The sequence below is a fragment of the Nasonia vitripennis genome, chromosome 3 (assembly GCF_009193385.2).
Source record: "Nasonia vitripennis strain AsymCx chromosome 3, Nvit_psr_1.1, whole genome shotgun sequence".
NCBI lineage: Eukaryota > Metazoa > Arthropoda > Insecta > Hymenoptera > Pteromalidae > Nasonia > Nasonia vitripennis.
In genome coordinates this window covers 11,925,525-11,944,314 of record NC_045759.1, presented here as the reverse complement: position 1 = coordinate 11,944,314, position 18,790 = coordinate 11,925,525, and the positions used below count along the sequence as shown (strand labels likewise).

Below are 18,790 nucleotides of genomic sequence, written 5' to 3'. Positions count from 1 at the left end.
CGCTCTCGCATAAGGGTACACGGCGCTGCACACGTGGGCATCGCGACTTACATCGACCGGACGCACGCGAGAGAGCTTTTTCCGCGCGGATATACGGCGACGACGGTCGATGGGATTGTGAATTTTCAATAATCGTATAGGGCTCAAATCGTTACGTAAATTAAAATAACTCGAAAATTCCGAGGCATCGCCGTGAGAACCTCTCGATGGAGCTGTCCTCATCTCTCGCGACAGCGCCGATTTATACACACAGACAATCGAAGCCGATCACTGGACAGATCGACCGAGTGAGAATCGGCTCGCAACAATGGCGAACTGCGACTGTCACGTAATCCCTTCTCCGCGGCGCGCATCCTTCCGGCAGAGCGGCGCCTCGTGTATGTATGTATTATATGTACAGAGGAGAGATAATGGTCTCAATTAAAGCCGACTCCCACGCCGGCGTGTATGTGTGCGATACTTTCGCCCGGATTTTTCGGAAGGCCGCGATTTTCGACTAACGCGCGTGCGCTCGTCCCCTCGATTTCCTCATGTATAAACAACCATCCTCACAGTAACAACGACGACGATCACAAATTAAAAATAATCGACAGGCATCGCGGTGCACCGCAGAGCGCAAAATTGAAATCCGCGCGCGCGCTTAATCAAAGAGCGCGTAAATTCGCTTTTACCGGTGCGCGCTCGCGCTTCCTACTTCATTAGGCCCCGCAGACGCTCGTTTTCATTACACGCCGACAACTGTTGTGTCGCTGCTGCTGCTGCTGTTGCATCTTCGCTTGTCGCCTTCTTCTCTCCGACGGCTATAGAGTAACCGAGGGCTGCACAGCTATAGATGCCACGACGTTGCGTTCAATTAAATATTACAGCCTTCGGCGCGGATGTATACTTACTTTCCGGGTTATTGGCCAATCTCGTCTGGCTGAAAGTGAAAGAGTTAGGCGAGACGAAAAGTGCCGCTGCTGTTGTTGTCGACGAGAGTGATGAGCGGAGGCTTTTTTATCTCGGCTCTCGGTGTAATGGAATTCGCCGCTTTGTTATTAGCCGGGCGCGCGTCCCGTAAGAATGTAGTTTTCGCGCAAAGCAGCTATACAGGAATACACATTAGCATCGTATTGAATTCAATGGGGCTCATCATTGCCTGATCGGTAGAGGGAAAAAAGGACTCGATTCGCATCGGTAAAATGTAATGGCCCATACCGTTCTAGCAGCGGCGCTTACATAAAGGTTTAAAGAGCAATCCATAGAAAAGTGGTTAAATCGCGGCCGGGACGTAAAACGCGAGGAAGTACTGCGCACTATTATAAGCTCTCAAGCAATTTCGCGTATCCTCTAACGCTATTAGCGGCGTTTCGACATTCGCCGCTGCCGCCGTCGGGTTATTAATTAAGCCTGCGTTTCGAGTGGTCCAGAAGATAGCACTTTTCAGACTCCAATGCTCCGTACGCTTTCTCCCGCGAAATCCAATAGGAGAGAAGGTCGTGGATAATGGCCATTGTATCGGCTTCTCTATATACTTGGGAGGAAAAAAATCGCGCCAAAAAGCGACTAAACACACACGGGCTGCGCAATTTCGCGGCTCGTAAATCATGTGTGTCCCTCGATTTCGCAAGCGATTATTTGCTGATGAGAGTTGCGCGGCTTGATTTAAACGAGGAGCCGACGAGGATATCTACCTATGTGCTATGCCTTTTTTCAACATGTGTGCGTATGGCTTGTTTGATTGTCGATTCTTGATGCAACTTTGCACATTAGTCCCATTGACCAATCGCCGTTTAGAGACTTTCCAATCGTCGCATAATTTCGCGGAGAAAAAATATCAGTTGTACGTGAATTTTTGGGTGCGAGTAAAATTACTTTCTAAACATGAGTTTCGTTTAAAGGTAAAATGTCTATAGATTTGTGTAAAAAATTATTCTATTTTTATAAATAAAGCACAATTTCTAAGCAAATACATTTGAATGAACTATTGTTTTTTGTAGCTATATACAACGTTGTTCTGCGCCTTTATAGCATGAGTGGCTCTAGCAAGCCTGAAAAAAGGCAATTTTGGCATTGTTACAGATGGCACATATAGAAAAAACCTAATGCCACACTCTTCTGTTATTAATTTGGAAAATTTCTGAAAGTCGCGACATAATGCTTCATGTTAGGTATGGTATCAGTGAAACAATGAGAAAACGCAATAATGGATAAACGAGTATGCCAAGTATACAAATGCAATTATTTACGACGAAGATTTGTGATTTTATTTATATTTTTTTTTTATCTAAAATTCCTAAAGTATAGTATATAGCCAACATATAATAATAATATAGTCAACTATCAAAATTGAAGCTTAGATGAAGAGCTGCAACTTGCAAGAGTTTAAAAAATATGTTGCTTTTTTTTTAAATTTATAATATTTTTTCTCGGAGAATGTACAACGTTGAGGCTATTATTCCATATAAATCAGTTTATTCCTTTTAATTAATTGCAGAATTCTTGTTACAAGTAATATATCTTTCTGCTTAGTATAGGTTGTGCAATCGAAGCATGAGTGGCCCAAGCAGATGTGATGAGAAACCTATCTTTTCTGGCCAATCCTTCTCACATCGTTGATTATAAACGCTGCAAAACAGTTCGCTCTACCTATACTATATCCAAAATGTACCTATATGTATACGTAATCTAAGCATCGAATTTCGAAAAAATACAAAAAAACATCTTATCACACTCTGAGTGCACGGGTGGGTTCGTGCTACTCATTGATGTAATGACGAAAATGGCAAAAAGTGAATACCATCCGAATTACGACATGTACACTCTGATATAAGTTCGTGCACAGAATTCCTCAATATCAAATCCTTCAAATATATTCAAATCAGACAAAGCTTCGAGCCATTGTGCGTATAGAACCTTGCAACGTTCCGCGCCCGAAAATTTCAATTTCCACGAGAATCCTCCGTCCGTATGTGTGTATACGTATATAGCCCGCGTAGTGCAGTCAGACTTGATATAAAGTCTCGTGTAAATCCCTGGGCTGCGCCTCTGATATACCTATACGTACACGCGATATACCGCCGGCACGCCGCGGGCTTCCAGAATTTACGATCTCATATTCCGAAGATTCACTGAATATTCAGCCCTTTTAATTTATTGCGCCAGCGTATATAGGCTCGTCGTGACTTCGGCAAAAAAAAAAAAAAATAGAAGAATCAAACGGGAAGACCGCGGAGAAGACAAAGGAGCGCGCCGAACGAAAGCACAAGCTCACGGCTTTTAATGCGTTTTTAATTAATCGAGCGCGCGCAGGGAAAAACAGAGAAGGTGAAGTGCCGTCGCACGTCTGCGCTGGAATAGAAAGAGAACTTCCGTTTTTAATTCGCATTAATCCTTAATGACTCGGATTCGGCTCGGAGCGCATGCATAATGAATTTCACGCGCGCGGCTTTCATTATTCGGCTTTTAGAGACGGCCCGCGCGTATTAGATCAGGATATGAAACGCGCGCGCAGACATAGAGAAAGAGAGATTTCGGGTATGATACTCTTTTTTCTGAACGAGCCTTTCGAAAAGTGTGGGAAAACGTGTCCGCGCGCCGATTGTTTACTTTGGCCGCCGTAATTGAGAGTAACGAATTCTTTACGTATACATATACTTGCGCGCGTGTAATGCGATGAAATCTGCATAAAATTGCATGCCGCAAGCGCTTCGAGTTTTGACAGTCTGGCTCTAAGCTCTCGACTCGAGAGAAGGAAGCTTCGAGCTAATTTTCTCGTCAAACGTAATACACAGAGGGATACCTCCAGGAACGAGCAATTTCATGCGCCTTCTAATTCTGTTTGCGCGCGGGCGCCTAGGCGAAACAATGTCGAGCTTTGCGCGCGTAACGCATCCTCCCGAAAGCAGCAGATGCTCGCACGCGAGCGAGTTCTTCAATTAAAATGATAACGCGGAGTTATTTTGACATAACGTTAATTAAATAATTGGACTCGCGGCAATTTTGAATTACGAGGCTGACGATCGGGCCAAATTTGTTTTATGTAACGCAAATACCTATCGCAGATGTCTCAGCTGATTATTCGAAGAAAGGAATGGAGTGGATGTGCGAAGATTGTGTGGAAGAAACAATGGCGGACGACGGCTCGTTCGAATGGCGAATATATATAGAGCAAAATCTAGAGTAACTATTCACCTCGTTTACTACTCCGACCTTTGCCAATCTCCGTTTGCAACTACGCGCGCGCGCAACGTATACAGAGCGATTAACATTACATGCAATAATAACAATGACGATAATGGTAAAAATAATAATAGAAAAGCTGAGGCGGAAGTGCGCGACCGCGAGGCTTCGTGACTGCCATCTCCTCTTTCGTTCCACCTTCTCTCAGCGGCTCTCCTGTGAGAGCGTTTCCGCGGCGCCAATATTCATCACGGCCGTGCGAAAGATTCCAAGAGGCTCTTCTTAATATACCTACATATATATAATAGCATATACCCGCGAGGAGGCAACTGGCGCGTCAAAGCACGTGCGTCGAATTATCTCTCAGGGGACCGCGCGCATATCGTAATGCTTTGAGAGGAGTATTCGTGAATTTTCGAATGGCAATATTGTATACGATTTATAATGTATTTGCCGACGTTTTTCTAAAGATACGACTACACGCTTTCACACCGAAAATTTTTCCAGCCATCAACGCGGAACGAAACGTGACTTAAAAGTAGAAGAAGAAGAAGAGGACTCCGTATAACGGGAAACTCGAACGGGGCTATTACAGCCGCGCTTAGTTTACATCCTTGCTTTTTGCGTTCGTCGACTCCGCGCGCGAAATATGATACATTATTTTCAGAGTCGCGCCATCAGAGAAATTCCCGATATTTTTATCCATCGATCCGCGAAATTGCCAGTTGCGCCTCGCCGGCAGCCGTTGTTTTTCTTTGCTTTATATATGCACAACGGCCGCGAAGATTGCGACGTCGCTGTGTGGAGCGAAAGTTTCAATATAGGGCTATGGCCGCTGCATCGAAATCATCGCCACGGAATGATAGAAAGTGAATTTTTCCAGACGCCCCGCGCGATCATTCTCTCTTAATCGTATGCAAAACGTAGGAGGAAGAATCTTCCGGCTAAGTTGTAAATAATTCGCGCTTCCAAACCATTGCCGAGCGTCGTTAAATCATATATAGCGCGCGCGCGTGTTTGTGTGGACAATGAATTGTGTGACAGACGAATGGATTTGCATAGAACTTTGCAGCGTCGCTTAAAAATCCGCACGCGGTAAAGAGAAAAAGTCGGAAAACATCTCCACCCCACGACGCTTATATATCGAGGTAATGCCATCCGCGCATATACCCCCGAGGAGCTCTGGCTCGCGTTGTTTGTTCAGCGAGCCGCGCGCGATCCCGGCAATAACAATAGAGCCGATTTCCGCGCTCTGTACGACGAAGGCCGTGAGCGTCTTCTCTCTTCTCCGGCGCACTTACTCTCCGCACGGCGCATCGGGGTCTCGCGGGGTCATGCTTTCACTATGCGCGCAGCAAGCCGGGCTTGCCCCCGCCGCCGGCGAAAATGTCACGGAGAGCACCGCGCCGCTAAGCAACTGAGAGCACACCGAGCGCGAGATCGAATCGTCCCGCGCGCAAAAATACCCGTCGCGCGCGAGGATACTCTCACCTTGATGCGCGGGCATTTCGCACACGGGATCGAGGCGAACCTCGCTCGATGACGATCGAAATGTGCCGAGGCAGGTTAGTTCGGATTTTTCAGGAACGCCTTCTCGAGTTAATAAGCGATCGAGCCGTTGAACGATCGGCGCGTCTGGACATGCCCGGCCGGTATCTACTTGCGCCTCATTAAACGCGCTCGCCGAAACTCCGATCAATCAGTCGGCAGCATTAATCAAACTCAACGACGTTTACAGAGAAAGTCAAGTGCACGTATCCACGTGTACTGACGGGTACAAGTGGATCGTGAAGTCGACCAGTCGACCCTGAAAAAATCGACACAAATTCAATTGTCAAGATCGTCCCATTTCGCTCCAAGTGTACTTCTGATGCGCGCGCGTGAGCGACATTCAACTCGAGAGCGCGAGGCTTCTCTCTGATTTAGGCGCTCGGAATTTCCGATTGGAAATCGATGATTGATGACGACGCAGCCGTGTGTCTTATCGGCGTCAGAGCCGTCGTCTTGTGTGTCATATTGTCGTGAGGCGAAAAAACACTGGAACTATAATGCTCAGGGATAACGGCCGATTTCGCGCCTATTTTATGTACAAACTATACGGAAAATAGTCATAATTTATTCGATTTTGAATTCTGAACGGACTATCAAGATGGGATAAACGACTGCACGGCAAGCAAGCAGCGCCAAAAGTCAGCGAGAATATAACAAGAGGTAAACCCCAAACGGCAGGAAGACAATTAAGCGTAGCATACCACGACCCCACCTCTGGCCAAAAGTCCACGTTTAACAAGCCTACACAAGGTAATCCTGCGGCCGAGTTATACGTACGCGGAGTAAGTACGAAAGGTCGCTATGGTCAAACCGCTAATCATTTGGCGAGGACGCGCATATATAACGGGAAAGCCCCGTGTGTAGGAGTATGCACAGCGAAGAGGATCAGCTCACATGGTCTTCTAGGGAAAGGTGAAACGTATTTATGACAGCGCCGCCGCCGTCTAGAAAGTCGCTCCGCCGCGCGGCGACAGTGGAGGATATAGGCTCGACGATCTTTTCCCCTCTGTCCTTGTCTCTTATAGGTCGATGATAATTTCAGCCAAGATCTTCGTTTCTGTATTCTCGCCCTTTTGCATCCACTGTTCTTGGCATATCTCCTGCAACTCCAGCAGCAGCCATCTCCACCGGCGCATAATTGCATATTTGTTTTTCCTGTATACTGCCACTGGTTCGCTCGACCTCCGACCCCCCGCGCAATCGATATGCAATTAAGAATGCGGCAGCCGAGCGCTCGCGATGCATAATCGCTCGCGAGGGATTTTCTTCTCGGAAAGAGCCGCCGCCGCCACGATTCGAATGCATCGAGCGGAGTAATTAAGACGTAATTAGGAGACGAGAGTTGCGCTCGGAGGGACAAGCTGTACTTGCGATGCTGCTGCAGCCGTGAGCTGATGTACATACATAAGAATGGTTAATGGCTGAGAGGAATTTCCATTCATTTGTTCGAAGGGAAGAGATAGGAGAGGTTGGCTTTACGGCTTTGATGGGAAAACGAAGAAGAGGCTGTAATGTATGCGTCGTTGATTATAAAAACCTTTGATTTACATGGAAGACGAGCGAAATGTATTCTGTCTCCAGGCGTTTTGATATTTTTATTTTTTGCTTCCTCCTAGAGGAAGCTTTGTAATGGTAAAATTTTCAGTTTCGTCAAAACTTCTAGAAAATACTTTTTAATGTGTTAGAAGTTAAAATCAAGTGTTTTTAGAAAATGTCCGTATGAATGTGTGTGTGTGTGTATGTATACCGTAATATTTCTGGAACTACTCCGTCAATATCAATAAAATTTGAGATGCATATCTATTTTTAGATTTTGAATTCGGAAAAACCATTTATTTTTTATTTTCTCAACAATTTTTTTTTGCCATTTTTTGATTTTTGCAAAACACTATTTAGCGTTTTTTTCAATCATTCCATTATTACAAATAATTTAGCTAAAATGTATATCAGAGATAATAAAATTACCTACTTTTCCTTGTTTGGTCCTCGGGATCGACCGCTTTGTTCGGCAGATAAAATGAAAAAGGTAATTTTTTTTTAAATTCATATTTCTAAAACCAAACATCATAACCTCACGAAAAAAATCATGTCCATGCCAAACTATATCCAATTAAAATTTCAAGTGATTTGACCACTTATTTTTTCAATAATAAATCGAAAACTGAAAAAAATGAGTTTTTTTGTGCCTCGATTCCGGACGTAAAAAGACCTTATTGCACTTTAGATTTTGGGAAAAAGATATTTTATGTGTTTTGGCTAAGTTCATTGCGCAGCTTTCAAACCCCTATGGTTCTTAAGATATCAAGGTTTCAATTTTTTTGAAAATTTTTTTATTCCGTATATCTCTAATACAATGTAGTCAAATGCTTCAAAATTTTATTTGGCGATTTAGCATAAAAAAGCTGTCAGCTGCTAAAATTTTAAACGATTTCGTCAAGCGGTTCTCAAGTAAAGAACTAAAATGTAAAAATCGTTTTCTCGAAAATTGCGCGAGCGACCTATCTAATGAATAGCCTGTTGTTTTGATGGTTAGATTGGTTAGGAACACGTGTAAACATGCGTGAATTTTTGTGAAAAAAAATTGACGGCAGTGTTCGTATTCTATAATAAAAAAACAGAGGGGCCTGCAAACTTTTGGACAATGAACCATCCAAAACTTATATGTTAAATTATGTATCAAAAACCGCCTCATACATTAGCAGACAGATATACTGTATATTAAAACAATATTTTATTTATTGGACCTATAAATTTAATTCGATAAAGCTACGTGCCAATGAATTGGCAGCGATTTTTTTTCTCTAGGGTTTCGATACGTCGTAGGTCCGGAAAAGACAATACAAATGTATTATTTCATGCTGACACGATTCTCATCAACTGTTTTATTGATTAATCTCTTTCGCGGTAAAAGGACATTACAGTGATGAAGCTGGTCACTCGGGCGAAATTTCTTTATTTTATATTTATTCTTATCATCGTTTCTCCAATTTCCAAGCACTAATCATTGTCTTTTCTCATTCTTCTCCATAATACATACGTTATACGCTTCTTTAATGATGTGCACACTCATACACATACGCCAAGCGCATAAATATATATATATATATATATATATATATATATATATATATATATATATATATGTATATATATATGTAATCTTTTATTTGTGTGTGTATACAATATACTTTATACCTTTCAATTTTTCCTTACACATGTCTCGATATTTCATCTTTTTTTTCTTTACTTTGCATGTGTATATATATATGTATACTGTATAATATAACTGTATTGTACATGTACAAGCATAGACGGTGTGTGTAATGATATTCCCTTTAATTTTAGAACTAAATAACAATGAAGCTTTGCTATAGATATAAGCGTACTTTTGTCAAATGAACTAGTCGCGCATTTCCTTTATAATAGAAGATGCAAACTGCATCTGCTGTACACTTTGCTTTGTTCAAACAAAAAGTTCAGATACTTTTTGCATCTTCTCAAAAAATTGTACTCAATACTAAATTTTTAAGTATCTTCAATGATTCAAGAGGAGTCTGTGCTCAATGTGTTGAGAAAACTTACATCATCATGCGTTCATAAAAAATTGTTGTAAAAATTTAGCAAAAAGATAATTTAGCATAATACATGTAACAATAACATTCTTTTTTTTTCAAATTTTGTATACAAATATATTGAAAATTGTGCACAGCGTTGCATGCAACGATTCTATAAAAATTATTCGTTGGTTATGCATACATTGTATTAAAAGTTTGAATATCAATGCCCGTTAAAAAATGCGTATGATAATTTACTCAAGACTTCCCTATAATCAAAAGTAGATACCATATAAAGTAACTTTCGGCGCTGAGACTCTAAGCCTCCGAGTTCAATTGACAGAGTGAAGTGAAACACGTTCTTAGCATTACTAATATACAGAGACTATTTAAAAGCAAAAACTAATTCTACTGTTCAAGCGCGACTAGTCGATTCAACTATTCATGATTTTTTTATTACGTCAATTTTCTTTACTCAAAATTATATCTTTTTCGTAACGAGTCAACCCGTCTCTTTTTTAATATACACAGAGAAATATATATATATATATATATATATATATATATATATATATATATATATATATATATATATATATATAACTCGTCACAGTTCTGCCTTATAGTTTAACGCTATTGTATGTGATATAGTATAATATTGTCCTGATACGCTTCATAAACCGTTTTAGATATTATATTCTATTTCCAATGTCGAGTATTTTCAAAGGCATGATAAACGGTCTTTGCCAAAATTACGCTAATTGTTGATTGTATATCGTAAAGTACTCTATTTTAAAATAATTAAAATGACGTTCCTTCGAAAATACCCGATGATAGCAGGTAAAGCTACAAGTTTAAGGTTTTGCAATGCATTCTATTCTCTTTATGTTCGAATACCTCGGAAAAAACGCTCTCACATCGTATATTAATCTTATTTATATTTTTTTCTATGCGCAAATCATAGCTAAATAAAGACTTGCGAGTAGCAAAGATATACAATTTTACTTTTATAATATATCTGTTAATATCACGCGTCCATAATTCTTTCGGATATGCCACATTTAATAGGCTACAGTGGATTTTGTTTTCTTTTTGATAATTATATATATATATACTTTTTCAATTTCGAGATACACATTTTATACAAGTTTTTCGTAATATATTCTAATAATTGAGGAGTTCGATATCGCAGTGTGAGGAAATTATTTTTTCGTCACGGGAATGAAGAATGCTAAATACTTTGAAAGCTAAATTTACTTTTGCTTTTTATTTATTTACATAATCATATCTTCGATGTTGCATAGTGATTACTCTACATAAACGATCGGATCACTAAGGAAAATTTTGTTATTTGTCTTGATATCATATATGACAATATTTCATGCATGTAGAATTCAATTAGAAAATTTTCCTCAGTTTTACAAAAAATATGTTCACATCTTCACCTGTACATGCTTAGAAAATCGAAATTTCTCTAATATAAATGGGTACACAATAGAGTAGCAGCTACGGAAATGATAATAAAAAAGTAACATATTTGTACAAATAAACATAACTGTATACAAAATATTATCGACACTTTTACAGATCAACTAACTGAAAAATTTCATGCTCAATTTTTCGATTCTTCAAACGGAACGATAAATTCTTCGTAGATAATACAAAACGATTTACCTTGCGTGAGCTGTAATATAAATTCTCAGAAAAACAATGATTAATAATAGAAATCAAAATAATAATTTAATGATGACTACATAATAAAAGTGTCAGTTTCAAAATGGACGATATATATATATATATATATATATACATACACACCGTCTTATTGAAATGTTTGTGCCTGCTTCTCTTAGGTACGCTAAAACATGTCATACCTAACTGATAACTCCATGATTTTAAGCTATATTTTATGTATATATATATTTATATATTTAAAATTTACAGTACAGTCCCACGTACAGCCACGTTCTATTTGTTTCTGCTAAGGAACTCTACGCTTTCCCAACGACGCCACTCTTACTCTCTTTCTCGCATTTATATATATATATTTTTTTTTTTCCACCCACTTTTTGTTTATTACAGTAACTCCGTGCAGGTGCGAAAAATTATTGCATGTTACAAGATAATAGATGATAAAAAAAAAGAATAAAAAATAATATACATGATGAATACGAAAATCAAATTTTAATAAATATGTATATACTTCGTAAAAGTTTCACTTTTTAAATGCTCGCAAGTTGCATCCATATACATATACGCATTATATACTCGAATTGCACTCCACAGTCAGGTCAATTTCGTACACTGATTTTTCATTTTGTTATTAGGCATTGACCATAAGCGATGTCCTTTATTCCCGAATGTCGATATTTTTGTTATTTCAAAACGGATTAAAAATATTTGCATACATAATAAATTATTTGAATTAAATATTTTACAAAGCTATTTATAAAGCATAGATATAGGTATTCGTCCTAAAATCGGAGTTCTTCTTTTTTAATAAATAAGGTATTGATACAATTACTCTGTTTCAAATAAAACTATCGTTTTCGAGTCATGAATTTCTACGATGCTTTAGTCGATCCAACGAAAATAACACAAACATACGATGACACTAGCATGCTACACACAAACATTTTTCAACAATGTTACTATAGTACGTATAGATTTTTGTTTTTTTGAAAAAGAAAATAAAACAATACACACGACGAAAGAAGAATATTGCGAATTCCCAGAGCCAATTCAACTTAAATTAACATAATTTAACTTCGTGATTGTTTAACGTCGCACTCTGAGAAAACAATGATGCATCATGTTAAATAATCATTAGATAGAACTACGAATTCCTTTCAAGGACTACTACTTTTCTCCGCGTTTAAAGACAAAATTATTCATTTAAAATATCACAAACTTTTCATGATTTATTTTTTGTTTTCGTAATATATAATCTAAATCATTAATAGAAACACAATGTACCACTTTTGAAGCTATATTTTGCCAAATCACAAAATATGCCATGTTTATTGTAACAACAGTGCTCTACATGCACAAAGCTTGCAGATAAATCAAGCGTATTTGTTTAAAATACAAAAAAAAAAAACAATAAATAAATTCTAGTAAGACAAACGGATTGAAAGCAGTGTAGCAAAGTATTACTACAACACGACACGAAAAACCAAATACAAATAAATTTGGAATCACGTATGGTTTCTAGTTTATTGATGACATGGGAGAACGTTTCGCTCTTTGGGTACGACGATGATAGTTCGGAATCATTAAAATATATCATATTTATACACATACATAAGAGTATCAGTGTGTTTCTCTTATATACTCGTTTACGTGATGTAATTAACTACCTAATTAAGATATATTTAAACAGTACAATGATAGAACGGTTAACGAGGAGACGGAAACCACACAATAATTGTTTTTTATATTTTTTTAACGTCATTGTCGCCGTAGAACTTGGTCGACCTTTCAATTGTTTATTCATATGCGCCTTCGCTCTTATTCATACGCTAACACTTTAGATATTACATTATATTTAATACTTCAACAAAGAATATCTCGGTAAACGCGTCTCTCTCACCCGTCGATCGCATACAATAATAATCATCATGACAATAATATTATTAATAAATCGCAATGATATAATAATATTGATAATATTATATACCTATTAATAATAATATTGATAAAAATAAATGAAAAAAGTAATAATAAAGCAAATGTACAATTCAAACACAATTAATTGCGTTCCTAGCATCATAATTTTTTCTTCGGCAAAGAAAAACTAATTATCAGCCGTCATCTATTATAGTAACCTTTGTAGACATATAAGGACCATGTAACATTTTTCATTTCTCGTATACGCTGCTCAAATAAAGCCGTGTGATGTTCGTTGCCGATGCTCGTGAAAAGCCTCGAAGTTATCTCGGCCCGGCGTTTTATTCTCCAGCAGTCCTTCACGCAGTTTCTCGCTGATCCGGTAACGAAAGAGAAGTATGGTTCTTTGTATACATGCTCTTGTTTCGTCGCGCTACGGGTGAGCGAAAGTCCGAGAAGCGAAAATAGACGGAGGAAAGTAAAAGAAGCCAGGGCGTTACACATCTCGGTAATATAGGCATTATTACACAGTATTTACAAAAATTGGTGCTTCGTCCCATCCTTACTTCCAATTGAATTCCTGAAAAGAGCGGAAAGATACGTTAGTCTATACTGCAGCGTTGAGTATGCCGATAGATTTTTTAATGAAAAATTTTAATGATTGAAAATGTTTTTTCTCCAGATATTAGTCTGTACAGCATGTGCTTTGAATTATTGTACATTATTATTATTTGCTTAGCGCGCAGTTATTCACAAGGTTGGTAGTTATTGTTAAAGACTTTATTATCTCAATGTTTACTTTGAATTAATAGATATACGTGCGCTGTATTAAGAATTAGTGTTAGTAAGTGATTTCACTATCGTGAGGAAACTACAGAGGGTAAAACGTGAATCTTGCCCTCCTCCGGACCCCTCACGATTCGGTGCATTTTATATATATACGTGTTTTATAACTATTGTATAGCTGTAACTTCTAAATCTTCCAAACATAAAACTAAGCATCATACATGATGTGACGAGTGTACGACCACTTTGTTTTGTCAGATCTTTATTCGTACAATTTTTCGCCAACACGTTTTCTTTTTGTGTCGAATGAACGATAATACTTGGAAACGAAAATCGAGCCACCGCCTACCGACGGAGCAATGATTCTACATGGGAATTCATCTGGATGATCTGCCGTCGGTAAGCTGGATGGGCTCGCAGGAGCTGCTATAAATGACGATCCAGTTGTGGTGGTATACCTAGCCAGCTCAGAGTGCACCGAAGGGATCAAGCTGCACTTGGTTGCCTTGGGGTGGCTGCTGGGGCTGCGGCTGCTGCTGTATCGGTGCTCCGGGCATTACCGGCTGTCCGGCCTGCGGCGCGCCGGGCATCATCGCGCCAGGCGCCCCCATCATAGGTCTCACGCCCTGCATACCCTGCATGCCCATTGACATACTTTGCATACCCTATACACAGACACCACCAATAACCACATGACCCTCAGTTGTTCTCGTTGTTTCATTCTAGCTCGTATACGAGCTGTCATATAATATACATTTTCTTTCTTTTTTGTTTATTTTGAGAGAGCGACAACAGGTGATTCATTGACTTGTGCTCGGCGTTATCGACTCCGCGTGTACTATGTGCCGCTGATGACTAGATTTTATTATTAGGTGTATCTACACATACACGCGCAGTCGGCCAAGCGACGCACGAGTAATATTCCACATCTTTAATGTTGTCGCGCAGAATTGACACTTTTTCAATAACATTTTATGCTAAATATTCTCATTCATGAGTAATCCGATGTAATAGTACATTCTGCAACAAGGGACTAAAGTCATTGACTTTAGCCCCGTGGTGCATATAAAACTTTATTCACGACCTAGCTGTGTAGCCACTATGTTTCCTTGAATAGTAGGACTTCCGTCAATACAAATAAACGTTTCAAAAGTTTGAGAAGTTTCTAAAATTAAAATTTTTTTTAATTTTCCAAAAAAATTTTCTCCCGCATTCGCGAGAATAAAGTGACTTTATTTTCTCATTTGCGGGACAAAAAATATATGAGGGAATAAAAAGCTACTTTAGTCTCGCTTATCAGGGAATAAAGTGGCTATTATATTTAATCCGTGAATAAAAATATAAATAAAGTAAATTATCATCGTTAATGCGATAAAGATAGATTTATCAGAAGTCCATTTAAAAATAGGGTTTTGATGTGCTGGCACGGTAAATGAGGAAAAAATTATTCCCTTCAGACTGAACTATCGCACTACAATAATGGCTCAAAATTGAGTAACGCCATTTTAATTTAAAGTCGATTCCGCTAATTTGCATACAATGTGAATGATAAAATCGTCGCCAGACATTTGACGGCGAGCGTGAAGCGAAGATAGCTTGAAAGAATTGAAAACTTGCTTCGTATTCAATTGTGCGCTCAACTCTGTTAATATAAAGCTGCAACAGTCTTTTGATAGTTGAGTGACTCGGCGTAGATAGATCAAAGGTAAAAAGGAAAATGGAGCGTTGGGCGGGAAAAGTGGCTGTGATAACAGGAGCAACGTCTGGAATATGTTTAGCGACTGCCCAAGCATTTGTTCGCAAAGGGTTAATCGTAGTTGGTCTCGCTTGGAGAAAAACAGCGATGGAGGTATGAATAATTTTAACAGTGACATTTTTATGTTACTGCAATTCTATGTATAAACTTCTTAACATTTAGAATGGCATGAAAGACATCAAAGGACCAGGAAAATTCCATATGAGGGAATGTGATATATCGTCCGACGAGAATATCGAAATTTTTTTGAGTGGATAAAAGAAACTTTCGGAACTATTCACATTTTGATAAACAATGCTGGACTAGTAAGACGAAGCTCCATAGCTGGTAATAATTTCGAAAACTTTTATTCTGTGAGAATTTCCGGAGATCACTCACTATATTCAGATGATTCGCTAAACGTATTTCTACTTATAGATGCCAGTACAAAAGATCTGCAATTTTGTATTAACGTCAACTTCGTGGGAGCCGTCATTTGCGCCAAACAAGCTATGTAGCTGATGACAGAGAACGGAGAGGAGGGCTACATCGTCAATATGAGCAGATAAATTAATTTCGTTTTAAGGAAGCAGTGCGAAATAATGTAATGTGTTCTCGCGTAAATAGCACTGCAGGTATAGAAACGATAAAGGCACCAGACAAAAACTTTAACGTTTATTCCCCGACGAAGTACGCTATCAGATCATTGTCGGAAACTCTTGCTCACGAGCTGAAGGATACTAAAATTCGCGTTAGCGTGAGTATTTTTTTCAATTAAAAAATCAATTCTTATCTGATGATTTATATTGGTATATAGTGACTACTTGTCTATCGTAGAGCATTAATCCAGGATTAGTGAAAACTGAAATTTTCGCAGCGGCAAACTTGCAAACGGATTTTCTTGACATAGTTCCATCGTTGACGTCAGACGATATCACCGATGCAATAATGTACATCGTTGGATTGCCTTATCACGTTCGAATATCTGAACTGACTATCAAGCCAACTAATGATGTATACGATTAGTTCATCGTAATATAATGCTTACTAATTAAGTCACACGTATCGTAATGTACTCTTATTCCCGCAAATCGGGGACAAAAAATATATGGAATAAAAAGCTACTTTAGTCCCACTTTTCAGAAAATAATGTATTTATTATAGTTAAGCCGTGAATAAAATACTTTATATTGCTACGGGGATTAGACTCGAGGATACTGTCGGCTATTTCCAAAGTGTCAATATTGCACTGGCTCCTGTTTTTTCGAATTATTGTCAGATTGTATCGTCAACCAACGTCTTATATAAGAAGTGCTGTATTGAAAAGCATCAACTAATTTTCGTACTGTGTGCGATTATGCCTACGTAGAGATTGCTGTATAAAATAAATCTCACATGCATCAATACTGCGCAAGCTTGATTGGTGCAATAATAAAAAATATCAAGATGTTTAATAAACTAGCTACTTGTTAATCTCATTTGTTCAAAAATTCAAAAGATTCCCAGTTGACAAATTAAATAGAGTTTGCTTTAAAGTGTCAAGCGGGCGATTAAAAAATGATTAAAAAACAGTGCATTAATATTTGCTTATGGTTACTTTGTTAGTGACAGATTGGTTCACCGAACAACAGCTGCAAGTTCCAGTGTAGTTACGAGAGATTATGTTTTTGCTAGCACACATAAGAGACCGAGCGGATTATCAAGATCTTAGTATATAAACGGCAGAACTGAGGGTTTGGAATAATTTGCACAAATAAATAAAAAATAAAAAAAAAACGGAGAACTCGTCGGTGCCTCGTAGAAATTAAAACTCACCAGCGGCGTAGGCTGGGGAGGGAAGCCCATAGTGGTGGCCGCGGGAAGTTGCGTCATTCCTTGGCCCTGTAACAGCCGGTATCATGCCGTATGCTGTGCATGCATCACTTTGCTATTTATGCCGATTCTACGCAGTTGGAGAATTTTCCAGTTTCATTCGATATCTTTACAGAAAATTTTAAACTTAGGTGTCCAACTTCAAGTAGTTTACTCTGTTACGCGTATCTATCTCCAACTACGTAAAACGTGAACAAAAATATTTCTATCGGCTAAAATATAAGTAAAATGCCAAGAAGCTTGCTAGAAACGTTTACCATAATTAAATGCTAATATATCTATTCGAAACTGTATAACTTAAAATTATAAAAAAAAAATACGTATAAAAATATGTATAAAAAGTGTGTGAAAAGGAGTAGTCATACTTTATAAAAAATACCAATACTAAATTATGTGATCAAACTGTATATGCCCCAGTTGGGTGATCGAAACGATCGAGTGCGTTTTGTTAATAAATATATATTTACATCGAGTATATATCAACGTGCTTGATTAAGAGAAAAACTCGGCTTAATAATAGTCAAAGCGCATATTATTGACGCGAGATCTTAAGATGGACTCACCATAGGACGATAACCAGCACCCGTTGTGGCTGCCATTGGCTGAGGCGTCCACCCAGTCGTTCCACCGGATTTCGCAGTATTCTTCGGAGAATTCCATTGCATGCCTCTGTGAATAGAAAATTAGTCGTAAATAAAATATGTTTGATCAACAAAACGAGAGTCCGGAGTTCGATTCGAGTGTTTAGCGACGGCAAACATTAAGCTTTGAAATACTAACTTGACTTGCTGTTGAGCGCTCTTGTTGATGCTGAGATTCTGGGCTAGACTGGCGAGACTGCTGTCAAGGTCACCAGTGAGCACCTTGCCGGGGGCTGCAGCCGCGGACGCGGCGTTAACTGGCTGTCCAGCTGCTGAAATGTTACTAGCTACAGGTACACTGCTGAAGGGTATAAGGATAGCAGCCAAATCGTCAAAATCTAAGCGGTGATGCAGAACATAAGACGAAAAAAGAAACAGAAAGCGTGAAAACAAAAGTAAAAGCGCAGAGATAGAGATATATAAGCAAAAGCCAGGCAAGAGTCATATGTATGCCCACAGCCATCGTTAGAAGGTATAAGAACTGCTTTTATCGAATACTTCGTTCTACGGTATTATTTGGTGATGCCAAATTTTTAAAAACAGTTGTTACGACCTTAACAAGCAAGCGAGATAAGAGTTATTATTATAAAGCATGAGATAAGCAGCGATAAAGCAGTCTCTAGAGGTTGAAAACTCAAATGAACCAATCAGATAGATCATGCGGTAATTCTCGTTATTATGTGTGTGAGGAAGCATTCCTTCTTTTACACGCTAACCAAGTGCTTTGATTAGGACTGTTGCTAATTTGTGTGGGGGAGGGGGGGGCTATAATTTAAGGTGGAGGTATCGACTGTTCTTACGTCGATGAGGAATCTGGGATGATTGCGTAAACGATACAAGTTAAATTTTTCTTATCCGAATTTTTTGACATTCGCTCTCGT

General features: G+C 38.7%; 1 protein-coding gene and 1 long non-coding RNA gene across 51 annotated transcripts in view; one reads left to right on the top strand and one right to left on the bottom strand.

The window, feature by feature from the left end:
* Positions 1-10,514: 10,514 nt before the first annotated feature.
* Positions 10,515-18,790, bottom strand: part of LOC100120513 (phosphatidylinositol-binding clathrin assembly protein LAP) — a 52,767-nt gene continuing 44,491 nt past the window's right edge. For 30 of the 50 annotated variants that reach the window (XM_031926885.2, XM_031926888.2, XM_031926884.2 and 27 more), the window contains 5 exons: positions 18,049-18,247; positions 17,832-17,937; positions 17,212-17,277; positions 14,120-14,326; positions 10,515-13,455 (listed from right to left, as the gene is read on the bottom strand). In XM_031926885.2, the coding sequence (XP_031782745.1) occupies positions 14,129-14,326; positions 17,212-17,277; positions 17,832-17,937; positions 18,049-18,247 (569 nt within the window). In that variant the 3' untranslated portion in view covers positions 10,515-13,455; positions 14,120-14,128. The remainder of the gene's footprint in view (positions 13,456-14,119; positions 14,327-17,211; positions 17,278-17,831; positions 17,938-18,048; positions 18,248-18,790) is intronic. The other 20 variants (XM_031926918.2, XM_031926919.2, XM_031926904.2 and 17 more) reach the window with 5 other exon arrangements.
* Positions 14,277-17,206, top strand: LOC100679601. Its single transcript, XR_004344804.1, has 2 exons — positions 14,277-16,153; positions 16,234-17,206. It is a non-coding gene; the product is annotated as an uncharacterized LOC100679601 (long non-coding RNA).